This window comes from Strigops habroptila, chromosome 5 (genome assembly GCF_004027225.2).
Source record: "Strigops habroptila isolate Jane chromosome 5, bStrHab1.2.pri, whole genome shotgun sequence".
NCBI lineage: Eukaryota > Metazoa > Chordata > Aves > Psittaciformes > Psittacidae > Strigops > Strigops habroptila.
In genome coordinates, this window is record NC_044281.2 from 42,081,001 (window position 1) to 42,101,191 (window position 20,191).

Genomic DNA, 20,191 nt, shown 5'->3' on the forward strand with positions numbered 1-20,191 from the left:
TGGGCAAGGCTCTCCCCAGCACCATGCATGCCCCTGGCTCTGCTGTGGCAGCCCCTCACATCCATTCCTTCAGACCCTGCATTTAGTTTGGTGATTGATCCCAAACTCTGCTTTGCTGAGTAAGTCATTGCTCCCTACCAGAACACAAGCACTCTGCTGCAAGCATTGCTCTGCCCTTGCCCTGCAATGTTTTCAGCTCCTGCTCTCAGTCTGTGGCCTTCAGTTCTTGATTTCTTCTCTGTGGCTGGAAAGTCATGCACTAACACCATTACCCAAAGAAAGCATTATTTTCGCATCTTTCCCAAAGGTAATTTGAGCAATGAAAGTGATACCGAGCAAGCGGGAGAATGAACAATTGGAATTCAGGCAAGTGTCTGAAGCAAGTAGTGCTTTAAGGACGAATCATTGCAGAGTGAAGCAGCTGTTTGGTGAGAATTGCGTGCAGGAATGGAAAAATTAAGCAGATTTCTTTAACTGCCAAGCCTAATTCTTAACTCTCCTATGAGCACAACACATACCGAGTGCCCCGGTGATCTGCTAGAAGAGATTTATGTAATGTGCACCTAAACCACAGATCACGTGGCTGGCTTTCCGGTCTTGTACTTTTTGATCGCAGAGGGGTGAGCGTATTTTAGTTTCCTCAGCCATGCTGCAGCATTTAGCAATGCCGTTTTAAATGACCTTCCACCAACATGGCTTTAAGGTGGCTCATTCAGCAGAACCATAACACCAACTTCATCGGCTTCGGTGCCGGCCCTGCTGGGGGGGAGCAGGCTCTGCCAACGGACAACAGGAGGATCCAGCTCATGGCCAACATAGTGGGGACGCTGCCCCGCGGGCGCAAGCAGGTACGGGGTTGCTTCTGTGTGCTGGGAGGCTGGTGGCTCCTTCCAGCCTGGAAAGCCGCTTTCTGCCCACACCTGCAGGTGCCAGCAGAAATGTCCCAGATTCACCAAGTGACCGCACAGGTTCACTGTAGCTCCTGGTGTCAGGGTTGCTAAGAGGCCACCAGGCGCCTTTAGCCTAGCTGGTTTGGGGATTGCAATGAAATTTTTGCAACACTGTCAGTGTGGGAAGCTCTTGAGAGGAGTGAGCAAAGAAGTGTTCTGCCTGCAGGGGCTTGAGAGCATGAAATGCTTTTACAACTGAGATCTGCCCTGGCTGTGTTTCTTCTCCATTTACAACAACGCTGTGAGTCAAAATAGGCTCTTGCTGTCTGGGAGTTCCTTTAAACTTGCATTTACTTCAGTATAGCAGTCCGGCTGGACTGCCCTTTGTGCTGCAATGCTGACAGAAAGCACCTGAGTTATTTCCGTCTGGGTTTTGGAATATTTTGCTACAACTGGGCTGGTTGAGCTGTCTCTCTCGTCTGGGCTTTTTCCTCAGAACAGTGTATTTCTGCTGTTTGCAACTGGAGTCCCACAAAACTCTCTCTTGCTGTTGCTCTAAATTACCAGCCGAGCAATTCCATCTTTGGTCTATTTGTCTAGCATGAAGAAACCTAAATAGGAAATGTTTGAGACACATTGTAAACTGGAAGTACTATTAGAAAACTGGTACATAATATCTGCACACTTAAGGCTTTGTTCAGTAAAGGAAACACACTTAATCCTTTTCTTTGTACAAGTGTGGGGAGATAAAGGAAAGCCAAAGCCAGACTAATCTTGGGAATGCCGCTGCTGGGTGGCATCCAGATCCCGTGGCTGTGAAGGAGCAGCCATTTGTGCGACAATTGCTGGTGGTGCAAGGGGAAGCTGGCAGTAATGGCTGTGACGCGGCTGTGTCTGTTAAAGATGACTTGCAACACGGGCATCAGGCCTGAGAATTGTTCTGCACAGACCATATGTACCTAATGTTCACTGGCTGCAGGGGCCCTCAGCCCAGCTGTATGCCTGCCATTAGCTGTTTCACCTGGTGTGCGGTTTATATTATACATGTGGTCTCTCCCTCCTCTCCTTTTCTCTCAACAAGTAAATGTGTGTTTATAAAGTAGGGTGTTTCTATAGGTGGTCATGCTGTGGCATCATTTTATACTGCTGAAGCCTGAGATGTGTGGCTGTATCGGCTACAAACATTTCAGTGATAATGCAATTCATTACTTGTGGTTCATTTTTATAGGAAGAATCAATGTTTAACACTGATCCTGGCTTTCTCCAGAGAACTCTTCAGGCACAGGCCTACCTTGCTTGAGGCAGGGATCCTGGATGCTTGTTGCCATGACCATGAATGAATCGGCTTGGAAATGCTGTGTAACTGCCAGAAGAAACTGCAGAGAAAATTGTCTGCAGCTACCTTAATTTATGTGTGCTTTCTGCCTTTTCTGACAAGCATTAAGTTTATAAATGTCCACACATGTTTAGCAGGAAGGTATAAACGAAAGGTGAGGTCTTAGTGTAATAGAGACCTGATTTAGGTACTGTAGAGATAATAGTTATAGTGGTAACGGGAATGACGGCAATCCCTGGTCTTCAGAATCTTGGAGCCTCACCCATTTCAGCGTTTTGCAGGGTTCCCGCTGTTGGAAAGATGCTCTGGTGCTGTGTGCCCATCAGCCCCTTGTCCTTCCCCAAGAGCATGAGTGCCTATGCACCCCTAAGGAGGCAGCAGCTCATGGCACAGAGCAGCCACACGCCATGCTGTGGCCCTGGCTGGCCCCTTACTCCCTGCGGTACACCACAGTGCAACAAGGTGAACGGTGAAGAAGGAATATTCCTTCTGTTATTTGAAAACACAGGGCTGCCATGTAGCATGTTCTGTTTTTTGGTTTTTTTTTTTTTGGTTTTGGTTTGGTTTTTTTTGGGTTTTTTTTCCTTTTTTTTTTGTTTTTTTTGGTTTTTTGGTTTTTTATTCTTTTTTTCTTCCTGTTTGTTTTGTTTGCTTGTTTTTTAAGTGTGCAAAATAAGACAAGAGTATTGTCGACATTGCTAGAATCAGTGGAAGGTCCATCTCTGACGCCCTGTTGGATGCAGAGGTTTTCTTGAGTGGTTGTGCCTCTTGTCTGTCCCATTTCTAGACTCCTCAGAAATTACATCTCCAGCACTCTGGGGAAGAGTTTCCTGCTCCAACCATTTTTGCCATCAGATTCAACCTGAAATTATCACTCCTGCACAAGAAAAGCCTTGTGTTTCTTTATTTTATATTGTCTGGTTGTAGGGCAGCTCTCAATTTTAACTTATTGCAGGGAAGATCAGATAGCTAGTGGGTGGTTTTCTAATAAAGTTGGAACAGGTACTGCATTACCAGCTGCCAGTGAGGATGCCCAGATATTTTCTGGAGGTGATCAACTGAAACAATATTGTGATGTACTAAGAGCACCCATGTTGGTTTTGTTTTGGGTTGGGGTTTTTTTTTTGGAAATACTAAATTTTATATTTAAGAAGTTTGGAAAGAAAAAAAAGCTGAGCTATAGCCTGTTTTCCAGGGCTTAATTTCCTACATAATAAAAATAACCATGAATTCCTTCATCTGCCTTGTGCCAGTTAATGCAATATTTCACATCAGAATGTGTTGCAGTTGATACTTCGTCTTGCAGCAATACTAGTTAAACATCCTCCATGGGCATTTATACCAGACCTGTTATGGCTTGAAATTGCTTTCTCACTTGGAAAGAAATGGTAGGGTGGAGAAAGTCTTCTTGGGCAGGAGGGAGCACCTTTTTCCAAGGTTTGCGCACCTGGGGGTCATTGCTGTTGGCGGCTGACTCCCTGCTGTGCCTGGCTGAGCTTGCCATCAGCATCTAACAGGTGGCTTTGAACATGATGAGAAGTTGTCTTGAATCCTGGACCATGCTGCTCTTTTTCCCGATCTCATAGTTTAAGTTCTCATTTGACTGAGGGGGAGGCTGCGTTGGTACAAGCTGGGGGTGGGAAGCAGCAGCTAGTTTTAGTTTTCCTCTAAAGTACTGATTTTAGCCATGTGCCTCAAAGAACCATGAACCTACTGACCCTTTTCTATTCCCGTTTCTGGTTACAGCTTGCCTTAGCCAGATCCAGCTCCTTGGGTGACTCCTCCAGGCCGCAAAGGTATGATGATATTCCTCTATAATCACTGTCATTTACTTCTTCTGCATGAAACCTGTGTTCTGGGAATCTTCCTGTTTAGCTGCCCCAATGGGATAAGGGTACAGGGCAGAGAGTAGTACCCAACGCCTGGGATGTGCAAGTCAAACTGTGACATTTAGTTTGGGTAAGGAAAGAGCAAGCACTACTGCTGCAACATCTGAAGAAAGGCATGATGACACCCCGCTAGCACAGGGCGGGCAACAATGTTTTGGTTGGAAATACGGAGCGCATGATGTGGCACCCTGGCATTCATACGGAATTCTGTGCATTCTTCTTACAGACACCTTGTTGCTATATTGAAAGAAGATAAAGAGACATTTGGGTTTGAAATCCAGGTAAGACTTAAATGATAAGCTGATTCATTTAAAAATAAAATACGCTGCAAACTCTCAAGTGCCACATCCTCAAAATTTGGTTAAGACAGCATAAAGCAGAGAAAGGTATCTGTCAGTTCCTCATGAAATTTGAAGAGCTTACAGTAATAATACAGAACTAGGATGCATTTCCAAGTTTTTTTTCACAGCAAAGGTCACAGATGAGAATTTCTGGCCTTTTCACGGGTCAGAGTATTGAATGTAGGAGAAATCTCATCCAAATCCAAATATGAGGCAATGGCAACAACTTCTTACCCCTGTAAGTGAATATTTTTAGAATAATTGTACATGAAAATATTTTAATACAAAAAGAGAACTCAAAAAAAACTCTCTCTCAAAGAAATACCTTATAGTAGCTTTTTACTACCTCCTTTTAGATATATAGATGTATTTTTGATGTAGATGCACAGTATTGGTATGTTTTTTAATAAACAACTGCTAAGCATGAGTTTTTGAGTGCTAAATCATATAGGAAGGAATTCTGTTAGATGTAGAAGTCAGTAAATCATCAAATAGGAAAACCAAAATCTTATCAGGAGCACTGCTAATGGGTGATTTTTGTTCCGTAGATTTTTGTGAGAAACATAACTCTCAGATCAGTAAACTTCATAAAATCCTGGTTATGAATAAAAGATAATCCCAGGAATAAAAGGATGCAGTTTTGGGAGCAGCGAGTTGTGGCAGTGCCACAGAGCTCTGCCTGCCAGCGGGACCTGCAGGCAAGAGCATGTTTTGAGAGATCCTCCCATGTCACCCCTCTGTTTCAATCACTGCGGCAGCAGGGCATCTTCTTGTATCTGTGCACGAAGAGAAAACAGTATTTTCAGTGAAATTAGTGTATTAGGAAAAGCTTAACTTTTTCAGATTTGTTTCTGTGACTAATGAGTGGGTAAGTGTTCAGCTCGTGAACAGTGGAGAGCTTTCAGAAGGGAGGATAATTGAGTCAATTATTGGGCTTTTGTATAAATTGTCAGGGAAGATTTTCATTATATGTGACATTCCGATTAAAAATAATTGTTCTTGGCACATTTTCTTCCTGAACATTCAGCTTGAGCAGTTCTCTAGAAAGTCCAGGCTATGGAAAGGCAGCATTTGCCTGATACTAAGGATAAGCCATTATTTAGAAGCTGTAATTTCATTACTACAAGTTAAAATTAGGCAAACCACAATAAGCTGATGTGAAACTTTAGGTCTACCATCTGCAGGGAGTGCATGAGAACTGCAGTGATGGCTGAATGCCAGAGTTTCTCACATGTTATCACTCCTTCTCTTACTTCCCACTTGTGGACCAGAGCCTGGGTGTGGCTCCCAAAGCACCTAGGTGTTTGCAGAGCAGACACTCTGGTAGCTGGTCTTTCCCCTCCACTGCAGCCATCTAAAAGCTAAGCGTCCCCTCCAAAACCACAGCCCAGCCAACTTCCGCAGTCTGTGAGGAGAAGGTACACAAGAGGGAAGTCCACTCTCCTGGAGTGCTTCTCTTGGGGCCATCAGTCACACCCCCTGGAGATGTCCACCTCTCCTGGTGGCTCTTGTGGGGACATCCTGGCACCTCTGTCCAGACGCTCCAGTTATGCATGATGAATCCCACCCTACTTGTCCCTTCATATTGCTCAAGCTGGCCCAATCTTTCAGGTTGGTAGGTGTGACCTGCAGTGGCATGTCCTCCAAGACCCTCATGTTTTACTTGGTGCTCTTAGTTTAGCCAAAAGTTTTACTGTTGGTCTAAGGGCAACACTGTGTTGCCCTTCATATATCACTGTGTGATTTGGCCAGACAATCTCTGAACTCAGACAGCCTTCATCTCTGTTTGTTCTACACTGATTGAGAAATTTGGGAATCTAACATGACTTCTTATATCTGGGTTAGATGTGGCTCTCAGGTTTTCAGGAACTTCAGCTTCAGTCTTAAATTTCGGTAGGAAGATGTGGCTAAATACTAATATTTGCATGTAACCAAGAAGACATTTCCTGTCATTGCAAGATCTGGTCAGGTTGCTTCGCCTACTTTTGCATTTTTCTAAATACGTCAGCACTGATAACCACATGATGGATTTATACTTAGGAATACTTAACGTATATTTAAATGTATAAGTCAAGAATTAAAAGCACTTTTGAGAGGGTGTGGGGATGTGGATAATGAGTTTAAGAGGCCAAAAGAGCAACAGCAGGTTCAACTTTTCCTGCTTTTCAGTTCCTCTATTGTGAATTGATCTATCTGGCAGCACCAGCTGGCTTCACACAGCATTCACAATGAGTAGGAGTCAATCACTTGAAAGCCCAAGTCACATCCTGCCGTGCTGTGGCTGGGAACATGAAATATCCTTCCAGAAAGCAATCTGCATCCATGTTAACAGATATTCTTGACTGAAGTTACTGAGTTTTTGATATTGAATAACCAACTTGCTTTAAAACTACCTTTTTTTTTTTTTTTGTTTTTTGCAAAGTCAACTTACAGGTATCTGTCAGGTGTCTGCTGTTCTCTATCATAAGAAAGCAATTTCTAATTGTTAGGTTATAACATTTTGCTGTTCTCACTTGCACGATAATACACCCTGCTCATCAGAGACTTCTTATTGATTTTTAAATTGTTTTCATGGCTTTTATATTGGTAACTCTGTCACTTTGGTATTAACAGACTATTAGATTTCCACACCAAAATGATTACTCCCTGGAGGTATGCACTTGTGTCTGCAAAATTCAAGAAGAAAGTCCTGCCTATATTTCTGGCCTTCAAACTGGTAAGTGTTCATGGTTTTTTCCTGCTGTGGTGGTCTTATCTTGCTTTCCTCTCAGTTTTGTTGTAGAGCATGTGGAAGGCATGCATGTGCTAAGTTTTGCCTCTGTGTATCTCTAACAGGTGATATCCTTGCCAGTATCAATGGTGTGAACACTGATGGTTTTAGTCACAAGCAAATAGTGGACTTGATAAAGTCTTCAGGGAACTATTTAAGGTAGGCATCCCTCCTTCAAATGGTTTTTAGCTTAAAAGACTCTCCAGCTGGAAGCCAAGAAAGCTTCTGGTGCTCCCCTGCAGTCCTGTGCTATCTCAGAGGCAGCAATCCCTGTGGGTCTGTTTGTGCAGAGCCACGCTCCTGTTGCACATGAAGGCTGAAGACAGCCATGGAGCAGAGGGTTCGGGATGTGGGGTACTCCCTGTCCCTGCATGCAGCTGCTTCCCTAGCGGTCCATGGCTCCATGCTCTGCAGTGCGCTGTGGTACATGGCCTGGAAGCGCTCGACACTCCTCTCCACTTCGATGTCAGCATTGCCTGTTCTTCACAGGTTAGAGACTGTCAATGGGGCCATGTTTGTGCGGAAAATGGAGCTCGAGACCAAGCTGCAGTTACTGAAGGTAGTGTAATTAATTAGTTCATCTGTTGTTGAATGCAGAGGCCTGTTGTGGTTCATTGCTAATGGGGGTAGGTGGGTGTCCATGGGGCTGGGTGTCTTGGCAGGGGACAGACATCTGTGTGCCCCCTGTCACCAGCACCCCAAGCCACAGTCCCTATAATGTTTTCTGTATATATTTTTTGGTAATATTTTCCCTCAAAATAATTTCTGTAACTCTTAATATTTCCATTTCTGCCTGTGTCTCAGCTGTGCCCAGCTGGTAGGCAATCCCCCCCTGTAAGAACAGAACAGAACAGCGTATTTTAAAATCCTCTGTATTTAGCAGAAATGGAACACAGGCTTTCCTAAGCAGACCCCAGGCTCTTTAGGGACAGCATGCTGATGGCACCTCTGTCTTGTAGAACTTCTCCCAGCTGAGTCTGAGGCAGCCAGGCTGGCAACAGGTTTTTGAGTGCCAGTGCCCCAGCATGCCTCTCTGCTCACCCCACTGCAGCCGCAGCACTGCAGGGGCCGGGGCTTTCCAAAGCTGGGACTTGGTTGACCTGAGTGAGGGGTTTTTCCTTATGACAACTCTATGCCAAAACTCTGCACACAGGAGTGAGTACAGTACTTTTAAAAGTTCATTAAAAATTAATCTGGCTAGAATAAGCCTCATGCTGAATGGGTTAGGCTTGCCAGAGCTGAGCAGCAGGGACAGTTTGCCATATGTGCCATTGCCTATAAAATATAAGTCCTGCCACAGGGCCAATTTCATGTTTAGTATCTAGTATGTTTAAAACAATGTTTATTTAATTGTTTATTGAATTGGTTTGCACTGCATTTATAACAGTACAGCACTGGGTGTTGTAATTTCCTGCATGACACTGATGATGCAGATGATGTAAACGGTAGCTGTGGGGGCTGGAGGGTGAGGAAAGGAGGGATTCCTCCGAACCTCTGGTTGCAGCTGGGGGGTGCTGAGGGCAGTGCCTGGCTGTCCAGGAGATATCTTGGTCATGGTTACTTCAGCCTAGATGATGGGCAGGGGCGAGGAAACCAGGCTGGGACCTCAATGAGCTCAGTTTGCCCTCCAAGGCTTGTTAAACTGATGGGCGTTATGGAAGATGCTTTTGGAAATGGCAACAATGGTTTTAGGCACTGCTCCCTGGCAGACGGCTGTTATTTTCTCTCTGAAGGAGGTAAAACTGACCAATGGGCAGTGGGAGGCTCTGGGCTCTTGGCTGGTGGGAATAGCTGGGTGAGCTGAGCCTGGAGGCAGCACTGGTGCTCCCTGTGGTGATGGGACAAACCCCTGCATGCCCAGTGTGCTCTTATGTGGTGGGAGATGTTGGGAGACTGGTGTGAGTGCAAGGGCCATGCTGGCCTTGTGTGGAGCTGTGTGTGACCACATCCCCGGAGCTGGGGAGGTGTTTGGAGATGCTGAGACTGACCAGCCGGATGGCTAGTCCAGACATGGCAAGAAAGGAGCCAGACCCTAGAGCCAGACCCAGAGCATTCATCACTGTGCTAATGAGAACACAGCAGCAGGATGCTTCCATCCAGGCCATGGTCAGTACTCCATGGCAAGCTGTTAAGTCTGGTCCCTTGGAAATCTGGATGAAATAACCAGTAAAGTCACCAGAAATGGGCCATTCCTCCCCGCACCTTTACAGGAAAATTATAAAGCCAAAATCTCAAAATCTGTTGTGAAAGGTTCTGTTTCAAAAGAGAAGTTTTAGAAAACATCTGTTTCCCAGAAATGCCAAACCTCCGCAATGGGTGTTGTTACAGAGTAAAATAGAGCGTGAGCCTGACCCTGTGTTCTCACATCAGTGTGCTGCAGTGGAAAGAACTTAATTCTGTTTATAACTGTCTCTGGTGCCTTACTGAAGGGTGCGCCCGGTTGTTGCAAACCCCTGTAACCGCAGCAAGACAGCGATGTGCCTGTGAGTACAAGGCATCACCACAGGCTTGGACGTGCAGTTGCACAAGCATGTCCTGCTCTCGGGACACAGCAGGCAGCAGAGTGGCCCATGCAAGGCACTGCAGCTGGGACGCACACCCTGCTGTGCCCACCACTCCTCTGCTGGTGGAATGGGCATCCAGCTGTGAGCAGAAGCCCACTCTGTGTATCAGTTACTCTGACAGTCCTGCTACTATTACAATTTAATTAGAAACCAGGACTAGGAGGTGATTGCTCTTTCGGCTGGGTCTGGATGGAGAAAACCTTTGGGCAACTCCTCAGCATCTCTTACATACAATTTCCTAGGTCTGTTTGAATTATAAACTTCTAAAAACTACTGTATTCAACGCTGCGTGGAGATTGTAAGAGCAGACTTTGGACTAATTCTCCTCGAAAGTGGTCACTGCTCCTGTTTTGCAGGCTTGCCCACAGGGCATCCCAGTGCATCACCACCCTGTGGCTGGGACAGAGTTTCATTGTGTGATTGATTTTTCCAAAGTGAGGAAAAAAAAAAGTGAATGTGCTGACAGGATTGACCATGCAGGTCTGGCCAGTTTGGGTGTACAAGTGTGTGATTTGCTAGCCTGTCTGGCTGCGTGCCCGAGGTGCAGCGGTTTCAGGCAAGTTACTGGGGAAGTACCTACTGCAACTGTCTCCAGGCAGAGACTCATCAGTTGTTCTGTTGTCATTTTTTAATTAACTATGCAATAGTTTATTTTTACACAAAATGTTAACCTGCAACAGAGGGAAAGAGAAATGTTGCTGTGTTGGATGGCATTAGGTTGGATATGCATGCTGTGCATCCTCACAACACTCAGAGGCTGTGAGGATGTACAGGATGGTGCATTCTTAACACAAGGTCGGGATGGTTAGCTGTGCCATCCCATGCTGCACTGCAGGACCCAGGAATGAGGAGTGGGGTGCCTGTTCACTGCTGGTGGGCTCCAGAGCAGCAGAGGGCTAGAGGGAGGTGGGCTGCAGAGCCTGTCCTGTGCTGGCTGAAGGCAAGCAGCGCGCTCTACAGATTTCAGGCTGCTGGTTTTCAAATCAGATGTGTACAGCACCTCACTGAGCACCCAGGATATGAGCAGACTGTGCTTTCTGGATGAAATTTGCTAAACCCTGGGAAAATTGTCTCTGTAAAAAAAGGGACATACAAGTGCTGCCTGTAGGTGACCTGTACTTTCTAGATTGTTTTCTTTACAAGTCCTCTTATGCTTCTGCGAAAGTGTATGAATGACAGAGCCCTCTTTCTCCTCCACAGCAAAGTCTGCAGCAGAAATGGGTGGAGTTGCGCTCTCTGCTCTTACAGGAACAACGCTTGCTGCATGGTACGTCCTTGTTTCTGGGTAGAAAACCGCAGCGCTGCTGAGTTCTTCTGTGGAAACACTTTCTCATCTGTAAAAAGCAATTCTTTAATCTGATTTTCATTTGCTTTCCTTTTCCCCTGCAAATGAAGGCATGGGGCTGCCCCTGGGAAAGTTTTTTTCTGGGAGTAATAAATTTGGATGTTGCTTGACTAATGCAGACCAAAGGCTCTTTTGCATGAGTTCTAGGTTGCAAATTTTTTATCCATTCTTATTTGGACTTATCAGGAGAGAGTTGTTTTTGCTTGTGTTTTTTACGGATTGCCTAGAGAGTGGCTTTGATTCTGCATGTGGGGGATATCTGGGGCAGAGAGCACTCCACAGCTGGGAAACAGCTTCCCTCGATGGACAGGGGCTGCTCCCTGTGCTGAGATGCTGGGCATGACATATCCCTGTGCCACCACGGCACAGGCATCCTGCTCTCCAGCCTTGAGCAAACACCGGTAAATAATGCTCCTCTTTGGCTTCTGCTTTCAGGGGAGGTGAATGACAACGCACTGCTGGGCACACTGGAGCTGGAAGAGGCCAGCTCGCTTGGTGGTGGCAGCACAGTAGGACACCTCTTTCCAATGAAGCCTCGCTTCTCCAGTGAGAGCAGCTCCCGCAGCCGGCTGAGCTCGATGACTGTGGACAGTGAGGACAGCTTCTACCAAAGCTGCGCCTTTGAGGATTCAGCTGCAGAGAGCCTGAGCCGCCAGTCGAGCATAGATGATGACTGCTTCTTCCCCAGGGACGGAGATGGTGTTCCTGGGAGGTCCTCACTGCGGAGGATCCGCAGTATCAGTCTGGCCAGCAGCGGGTCCATGTCTCCGCTCTGGGAGGGCAGCAGCTACACCAGTACTTTTGGGACTCTCCCACGGAAAAGCAGGAGATCCAGTGTCCGAAAGAATCTTTTGAAGTTCATTCCAGGCCTTCACCGGGCAGTGGAAGAGGAAGAAAGTCGGGTCTGATATCGCACGTGCCATCCTTGATGCCCAGGGCTCTGCATGTGGGACAGCTGCGTGGCCTGGGGCCAAGAGCAGCAGCTCACCAGAGGCATGCAGTGGGTGAAGCCTGGTGGCACTGCATGGCAGTCCTCCAAACAACAGTACTGATGATATTTAAAAAGCCCTGGGATTTTTAATTATTTTAATTTTTAATCAGAGCACACAGTGAACCTCTTCATTAACGAGAAAAATGACTAACTCTGAAACGTGAAGAACCTTTGCAGAACTTCCTCAGCATAGTTTAGTGTTAATAACAGTTTTTAATTGAATGCAAAATTGATAGCTATTTATTTCTTGTTGCCAAAGTCATGGTCTTCCAAAGGTCTTTAATAAAGCAAGTGCTTCTACTAAAAACAGTGACATACTCCCCTTAGAAAGAGGATGGAGGCCAAAGCATGCAACAGAGACAGACCCTGGGCAGTAACATTTTGAAACGAAGGGCAGAGATTTACCCATGGTAAAAAGAAAATGAAAAGGTGAACTCCACAACTCACTTCCCAGCCTCCAAAGCAGGGATCAGTTCCTCTGGTCAGCTGAGCCGACAGCACTGACAGACAGATTTACAAAGTAAATGCTGGCTGCTATCAGTTTCTCACTCTTAGCAGCCATTGTACAAACCCTGCAATAAACTGGTTAATTGGTTGTGATCTGACCAGCTGCAATCTCTGCCAGTAGCTGGTTTGTCATGTCTTGCCAAACCTGTTTTACTCCAGGGATTTGGAGTAGAAAGGACCCGGCTGAGCATGCACGCACCCCAGGCTCTGTGCATGGAGAACTGGTAGTGTCCGTGTGCTTGCCACTCTGAGCAGCTCCATGGGTCCAGAGCAAGGTGCACCAGTCACCATGCATCCCTATGGGCTCTGGTGTTGAACAAGCACGGTGGAGAGCACCAGCAGCATTGGGCAGAGGTGCCAGCAGGCTGGTAGCTCTGTGGAGAGAGCACTCCCCAGGCAAAAGGGGTGAGGCGTGTATGTCTCTGTAATCTGGGAGGGAGGCAAGGGGGCTGTGGCAGCTGCTGCTGTGGAAGGCTGCAGGCGATGGGCAGCAAAGGGTGATGGGTCTTTGCATCTCCTGCTTCCCAGCGCGGCTCTGCGGTCATCTCTGCGGCACCTGCCAGCCTTGCTAGAAACAGAACTTTCTGCAGGGTGTCAGCTTGGCAAGAGTCACCAGAGTGCTGGGGTCTCACTGCACCCCCGGAGGGCAGGGTGCTCAAGTCACCTGGCCAGAATTTTACCAGATTTGAGAACATACTTGTCCAATTATAATGATGTAACTATATAGCTCAGATTGTTCTGACCTCTTTAATGTGAGAGAAGAGGCAGAGGATTGTCCTGCAGGGACGAGCAGGATTGCCCTGTGCGTGGACAGCCGCAGGTTGTGCCCTGGGGACCTCCTTAGAGAGCTGTGCCTGCGACCTGGTCCCTCTGCAGCCCCTCTGAGGTCCAGTGGCTGCAGGAGATGGCCCTGGGGCTGGTGCTTCCACTGCATTGGCAGGAAGGTCATTAGCTGTTCACATTTCTTCTGGAGCAGAGACTTCAGCAGTAAGATTAACTTGATAGTTTATATGAAATAATAAATAAGGGCATAAATGTGAAGAAAAAGAAAAATTTTATTTCTCTCTCAGGCAGCAGAGAAATAGGCTGTTTGTTCAGCCCAAGCAACCTGATTATGTTTTTCAAATACAATTTGAAGAATTTTAAATATAATTTAAATACCTTGTGTGACTCATTCATCTTTTGACCCAGCAGACCATGCAGTTGTTTACCACTCGGGTACTGCTGTGGCAGGATTTCCTGGTCTTTTCATAAACCTCAGGCTAAATCCAGTAGTTTCCCTTTGAGATGAACCCGAAATAAAAACAACCTGTTCCCAATAGTTCTCTAATTATTGAATGTTGCTAAGCCAGCAGAATCCGTATTGGCATCTGTAATTTCTCTTAAAAGGATTAAGTAGGTGGTAATACTGCAAGTATCTGGGAGAGCTGAAGGGCAATCAGGAGAGCAGCTCACGAGGTTTATACATATGGGAATGGTGTTCTGTCTGTGCTGCTGAACCAAACACCTGCAGTTCAGCCTGTGAGCCCTCTTCTATTCTTCATCCCCCAGCTCCTGGGCCTGGAGGTGGGCTTTGGTCTGACACTTGCAAGGGAGCCAGAGCCAACCTGTCAGCCCAGGCTGGAGCATTTCAGGTGCTGGTCTGGGCTCTGGGGCTCATTGCTAGATGTCATGTTTGTTGCCTGTGATCTGCTGTCTCAAGGTAGAGTTTTACATTTCTTTTCCAGTAACACCAGCTGAAAGGAGAAAAAAAATAGTAGATATTATTTCTATTTGGACAAACTGTGGAATTAAAGGCATATATATGGGTGTTTGAAAGCAACTGTCGGCATAATAACCAGAAAATCTGGTGAAGGCTGTTGTAGGCCCCCAAAAAGAACAAACGGCTTCAGCACTTAGAAAGGAACCTTGAACTCAGTCCCATGTTGCAGTTGGATCGCTTGGCTCCAGGTGCCAGACTGCGCTGAGGGAAGGGAAGAGCGCTCTCCATCACCTGCACAGGGATGTTTCCAGCCAGCCAGAGCTGGCACGCTGCTGCATGTGGTTGTGGGTGGCTGATGGTGGCTCACTCCTCTCGAGCAGGAGCACTCCTCTCTCTTTACCTAGCGAGGGAATATTTGGACCTATGACTGTTGCATGTATTTGTGTCAGAAGACAAAATATCCCTAGCCTGATGTGTCTGACCAGAGGGTTGAAGCTTTGTCCACCGGTGCTATGGGCTCTTCACCTGGGTGAAAATTAGTGCACTCCCAAAGCCAGGCCAGAGCTCCTTCTTTGCTGTGGAGAGCATGGGCTGACTGGTCTGCAGAGACTAATAGAAATGTGTCAGCCTGGCTGGGGCCTGCTTTGCTTTTCCACTGCAGCTCCCGAATGAATGTCTTCTTTTGCCTTCATTGCAGCTAGTTTATAGGGACGCAGTGGCAGAGGCGGGGCTTGGCAGGGTGCCTTGGTCACAGCCTTCATCCTTTGCCTTGATTTATAGAGGGGGAAAAAAAGGTATTTAAAACACTGTATGAACTCTACTCCCTGTGTCTCTGGTGGACATTAGTGCAGTTTTGTGGTCCGAAGCAGGATCCTTTTTGGTATGGCAAATTAATTTGTCCTACCTCAGGACATGCATGCTTGCTTTTAGTGTGGAAAGGCTGAATGAGCCTGGGCACCCAACAAGATTAAGACAGGTCTTAAGAAAGACTAAATAAATTATGCTTTTCTAGCAATGGCAAGAGCATGCTTTGGTTGCTACAAGACGACAACGTGACGTTCATGGCTACAATCAAAAACAGGATGTGGGCGACAAGCGGGCTCTGTGGGGTCGGTGCAGTAGGCGTCAAGACCAAAGGTGCCCCAGCCTTCCGAGGGGAGGAAGGAGCTCACAGGCAAGCCAAATAGCTCAGAGAACTAAACAAAGGAGAAAGTTCTTTTAAAATGGCATTTCTCCTTGCAGAGAGCAGTCTGGAAGGATCTCTGCTCTGCCTTACAGGAGTCAGGGCAGGAGGAAGGTGAGCATACAGGAAATGCTGTGTGGTGACACTGGTTCAAGGGCTGGGGCTCCAAGCAATGCATGTAGAAGGTGCTCTGGACCTTCAGCAGAAGAGGTGTGCTCACTGATCATGGATGGAGTCATTGAAGGGTTCACTTGATTTCCTAACAGCCAAGGGATTACCTTTTCTCTTATCCCTGTGGATATAGGGTGTAAGTTTACTGCAGAAAGAAGTGTGGCTGCTCTGAAGAATGCAATTCCTTTGTAAACTTAAAACTTCAGTTAATTTGCTGAATGCTACTGAGCCTGACCTTGTATGGGTTCTTAACTGCTTAACCTGCTCTTGCCCAATGCCCAGATCTAGCCAGCCTTGCGCTTTTTTTCTGACCTTTGCAATACCTCTTTCCTTTTTTTCTTTTTTTCCATGGGCTCTCTTGGCCTGAATTTCTACTGTGAAAGTTTTTTTCCACAAAACCATGAAACAGATTGTGGCTTCTGTTGGAAGCATTTCAAATCCAGTGGAAAATCATTCTGGCTTCAAGGCTGTACTGTGCTGCAAAACCTCTCCCTCCACAGATTAAAGGTCCAGCCCTGGAAGCTGCTGAAATACGTGAGGAGTTGCTGCATTTCCCTGTCTGAGCCATGTTTCTGCATGTTCTGGGTTTTGCTCCTTTTCAGTTATGCTCAGAGCAGGTGGCTATCTGTTCAGCGACCACTTTTCCACGCACTTCTTAGGGATGGCTGTGTTTCTGCCTTCCCACATGTGGTTCTGCTCTGCTGATTTCTTCTTTCGCACCCAATGTTTACTTTCTCATGCAGCTGTTTTAGAAGTTTTCATGCATAGCAGCTGGTTGCACCCAGCTTTCATAGCATTGAAAAGAAGATCACAAGATGTAGTTATCGCAGGCAACTGAGTTTGTCCTGCCTGCCACTGCAAGACAAAATGGAAGCACACCTTATACATATATAAAGCCAAAAATTTATTGCTATGCTCCCAGCACAGACCAGTTGCTTGTTACTGCTGTCTGCATAAAGCTATATGGTTGTGCTACACACAGATAAGCAAAAGTAAAGCAAACTCACCATGGGCACCTGGTCAGCCACAGAAATCACTGTCACAGTGGGGCTAAGCCAACGAAGCCCAGGTAGAGCCCATCCAACGCGCCCCAGTGCTGAGGCCTTGCAAACTGGTGCAAAGCTCATGGCCCACGACAGAGGATGGCAATGCCACGTTGCTGCCATTGGCCATGCTGGGCTGCACAGCCAAGAGATGCCCTGGTGGCACCTGTGCTCTGGGGACAGGAGCTTCTCCAGTGCAGATGGAAGTGTTGGCGAGAGCAGAGAGCTGGGCTGTTCAGGCAATGCTCTGCTCGGGGAAAGGTCCATAGCCTGAATTGCTTCTGTAAAGTTTGGCTCTTTTCAGTACAGGCTTTTTCATTTTTAAAAGCTTAGAGGCAGAAATGGCACCACCTCAGGTTAGTGCAAATTAAATGTTTTCCTAGCCCTGAGAGGTGGCTTTGCCCAGCTGTGATTATAAATAGCTGCCTGCGGTGGGAGGAACTCACAGCTACTTTTTCCTTTTTCCAAGTCCAGCTAAGAACTCTGCCTGCTTAAAAACACCACTGGGGATGCTGTGGCATCCAAGCAGCTTCCAGACTCTCAGTCACTGCGATGACCTAGGGGTAACAGGTGACCCTGAGCTCCTGGGGGCAGACAGAGAAGACCAACCTGCATTGGCAAATTCCTTCCAATAGGCAGGAACTGCTCTCCTCTCACCAGAAATCCCTTTGGGCTGCTTGTGCAGTGTTTGCCAGGAAGAAAGCAGCAGCTGCCTATTTTTAACACTGTCAAAACTTGAATTACTCTGCATGTGCCCATTGTTTGTAACTAGCATACCCTTGCTGCATCACTCTGGCATGTATTCCTGTTTTTCAGAGGAAACATGCTGCTCCTTCTGCAACTCCCCTCTGAAGCCAAGCGTGGCCAGCAGGAGCATTGGGGAAGAACGAGCATATGTGAGGGCTGGCTGGTGCCTGACACAGCTCTAGCAGGGGGAACACCAGTGCTTCTGCCTTTCCTTTCATTCCTCTGCTGGGTGAAAAGTTAAATCCTGAAATTCGCTATAGAAGATAAATCCCAAGGTATGGGTTTTTTCATAAACATCAGGTATTTACGTTGCTGACATAAGTGGAAATGCTTGTTTGCAGTTTGTTGACATGATCCACAGGAGTTTTTCTCTGGAGGGGTTCAAGTGAAATGTAATCCCTCCTGTCTGTGCTCAGCCGTGGGAATGTTTGTCTCCAGTGCCACCATGCCTGTCATCTTGCCCTGGCTTTGGGTGGCACTGCATCTCCCATGGTGACCCCGGGTTATGTGGCTTCTGCTCTGGAGCTGCTTCAGTGACCATGTGTGGCGCATGTGCTCCCCCAGGCAGCCATGTGTGTGCATGAGATGCTCCTGGAAGCTTGGAGCAGAAACTGGGGAGCAGAGAGTTAATGACAGAGGAGCTTGCAGAGCTCTGCAAACACCCTGCCATGGCAGCCTCTTCCTATTTCTGGAATGAACTGGAATTACTGGGGCTCAGCAATGATTTACCTCACCGACTCTCAAATCCCTGTTGTGCCTCTGAAATCCCAGGTGCCAAAATTTTAGCAAAGGGTAGCTGGAATGGAAACTTCCTGCACTAAAGGTCACACGGAAAATGATTTATAATAGATTCAGGCAAATCGTGCTTTGACCATGAGGACCATTGGGAAAATGTGAGTTGTTGAGAATTGGTTGTGTAACCAATAGATGGCACTAGGAAATACCTAAAATTGTTTCAATATCTTCCTGTAATCTAGAAGTCAGGCAGGCAGGTTCTTGGGGACATGGGGACAGGACCTGTCCCTGTTCCCATGGGAACTGATGTGGCTCCAAGGTTAGCAGGCTACTTGCTTGTCAACCCTGGTGCCATGTTTTCAGCTTTGCGTGACTTCAAGTTAGAAATCTGGCTGGGAGTTTGCCCCGTGCTCAAGCCCTGATACAGGATTTGTGCTGGCTGCACCAGGGCAGCCATGGCCCCTTGGCCCTGTGTGATGATCATATCCCCACTCTGCCCTTGAGGTCATGGTGCAGCAGGGATGCTCCCAACCATGGTAAGTCCCAGACATGAAACCTTTTTCAGTGGTGTTTCCACACTGAGGCAAACCCTGGGGACAGGACCTGTAAAATGAGAAATCACCTGCAGGGCGCTTTGGATTATGTCAGAGATATAGAAATAGCTAAGAAGATGGAATAGATAAGAAGAGAAGGTATTCTCTTTCTCTCCAGCCATCAGCCTGTGCGGGGTACCCAGCCTCTCCTGAAGGTACGTACTGTTGCATGTTGTCAATTCACTTTCAAACCTCGTTATCCATTTTCTTGGACAAATTTTTTTCCAGCATATGATTGATTTTATGAATCAATTACATCAAGCTCATTTTCATAACAATGATGAAAAGTTGTTGATTTCAAGATGCAAACTCACAGATGAACAAAACCAGTAGAAAGGCTTTGGGTTCATTTCTAATGCAGGTCAAAACTTGACAAGAAATTTCAAAGTCCTAAAGCACAAAGATGTCAGAAATGTTGTTTTGTACCAACACAAAAAGTCATTCACAGCAGGAGATTATACTCTTATGTAAACCTGGCATTGAGCACAGGGTTGAGATGAGTTCAGCTACGGTCAGAAAATGCACTGGTGCCACTTGGGTGATCCTCTTGCTTCCCTTTGTGAAACATTCCCTTATCACTCCTGCTAGCTTTAGGTCTGACTGATACGTACTGATATAACGCTACTCTCATCCCTCTCCCCATTTATATTCCTCTAGAGGGAGTTTCTACTGCTGTGGCCAAAAGATGCTTCTGCAAAAGGTGAATGAGTGGTGGGTGTGGAAGGGGAAGCACAGAGCTGACCTGCTTGGGCGCTGGTGGGGCAGCAAGCGTCCCATTGCCTGGCTGGCTTGGCCTCAGGGACCTGCCACCTCTGTTCACATCTTGTCACAAAATGTCACATTGGCTTGTGCTTTTGGTTCTCATCTTCTAGTTCTGTCCCTGAGGGCTGAGCCCTTGAAGGTGCATTTCACTGAGCAGGTAATTGCAGCTGCTCAGCATCTGTCAGGACATGGCTGTGCCTGTAAAACACGTGTGGTGTCAGAGAAGCGTGGTGTTGTGCCGTGTGCAGGGCATGTGTCCTTCCAACCAGCCGGTTTGTTCCCCAACAAGTGCAAAATGCTTTCATTGTCTGGCCAGTGGCACGGCAAGGTTTATCAGCACACAAACCCGATGGGGAATGTTAAGCAGGTTAGGTGGCAGCAGCGCTGTGGAAGGTGGTCACCCTCCAAGGATTAGAGGTCAGAACAATCGTCGTCCCTGTGACCAGGCGGAGACACAAAGGGCCATTGTGCTGAGAGTACAAAATCCCTGTTTATTACCGCAGGGCTGACATGCTGAAAGACCCACTCTACATGCAAGCACAAAAGCTTCCTTGCTTCTGATTGTTTGTTTATGTAAATTTAAATAGTGCATTTAATTATGCAACGGGACGAGCCTCAGCAA

The 20,191-nt window shown here is 46.8% G+C and overlaps 1 protein-coding gene across 1 annotated transcript; it reads left to right on the forward strand.

Annotated features, from left to right (window-relative positions):
• Positions 1–635: 635 nt before the first annotated feature.
• Positions 636–14,080, forward strand: CYTIP (cytohesin 1 interacting protein). The gene is made up of 8 exons (XM_030488522.1): positions 636–848; positions 3,973–4,022; positions 4,342–4,396; positions 7,070–7,172; positions 7,292–7,385; positions 7,716–7,785; positions 10,991–11,057; positions 11,571–14,080. The coding sequence occupies exons 1-8, from the start codon at positions 693–695 to the stop codon at positions 12,041–12,043; spliced, it is 1,068 nt and encodes a 355-aa protein (XP_030344382.1). The 5' UTR covers positions 636–692; the 3' UTR covers positions 12,044–14,080.
• The last annotated feature ends 6,111 nt before the right edge of the window (positions 14,081–20,191 follow it).

Excerpts from the sequence above, each read along its gene's own strand:
- CYTIP (XM_030488522.1), top strand. The coding sequence starts at position 693 with ATGGCTTTAAGGTGGCTCATTCAGCAGAACCATAACACCAACTTCATC. Across the intron at positions 4,023-4,341 it reads GACTCCTCCAGGCCGCAAAG|ACACCTTGTTGCTATATTGA; the intron begins GTATGATGATAT and ends TTCTTCTTACAG. Across the intron at positions 7,173-7,291 it reads TATTTCTGGCCTTCAAACTG|GTGATATCCTTGCCAGTATC; the intron begins GTAAGTGTTCAT and ends TATCTCTAACAG.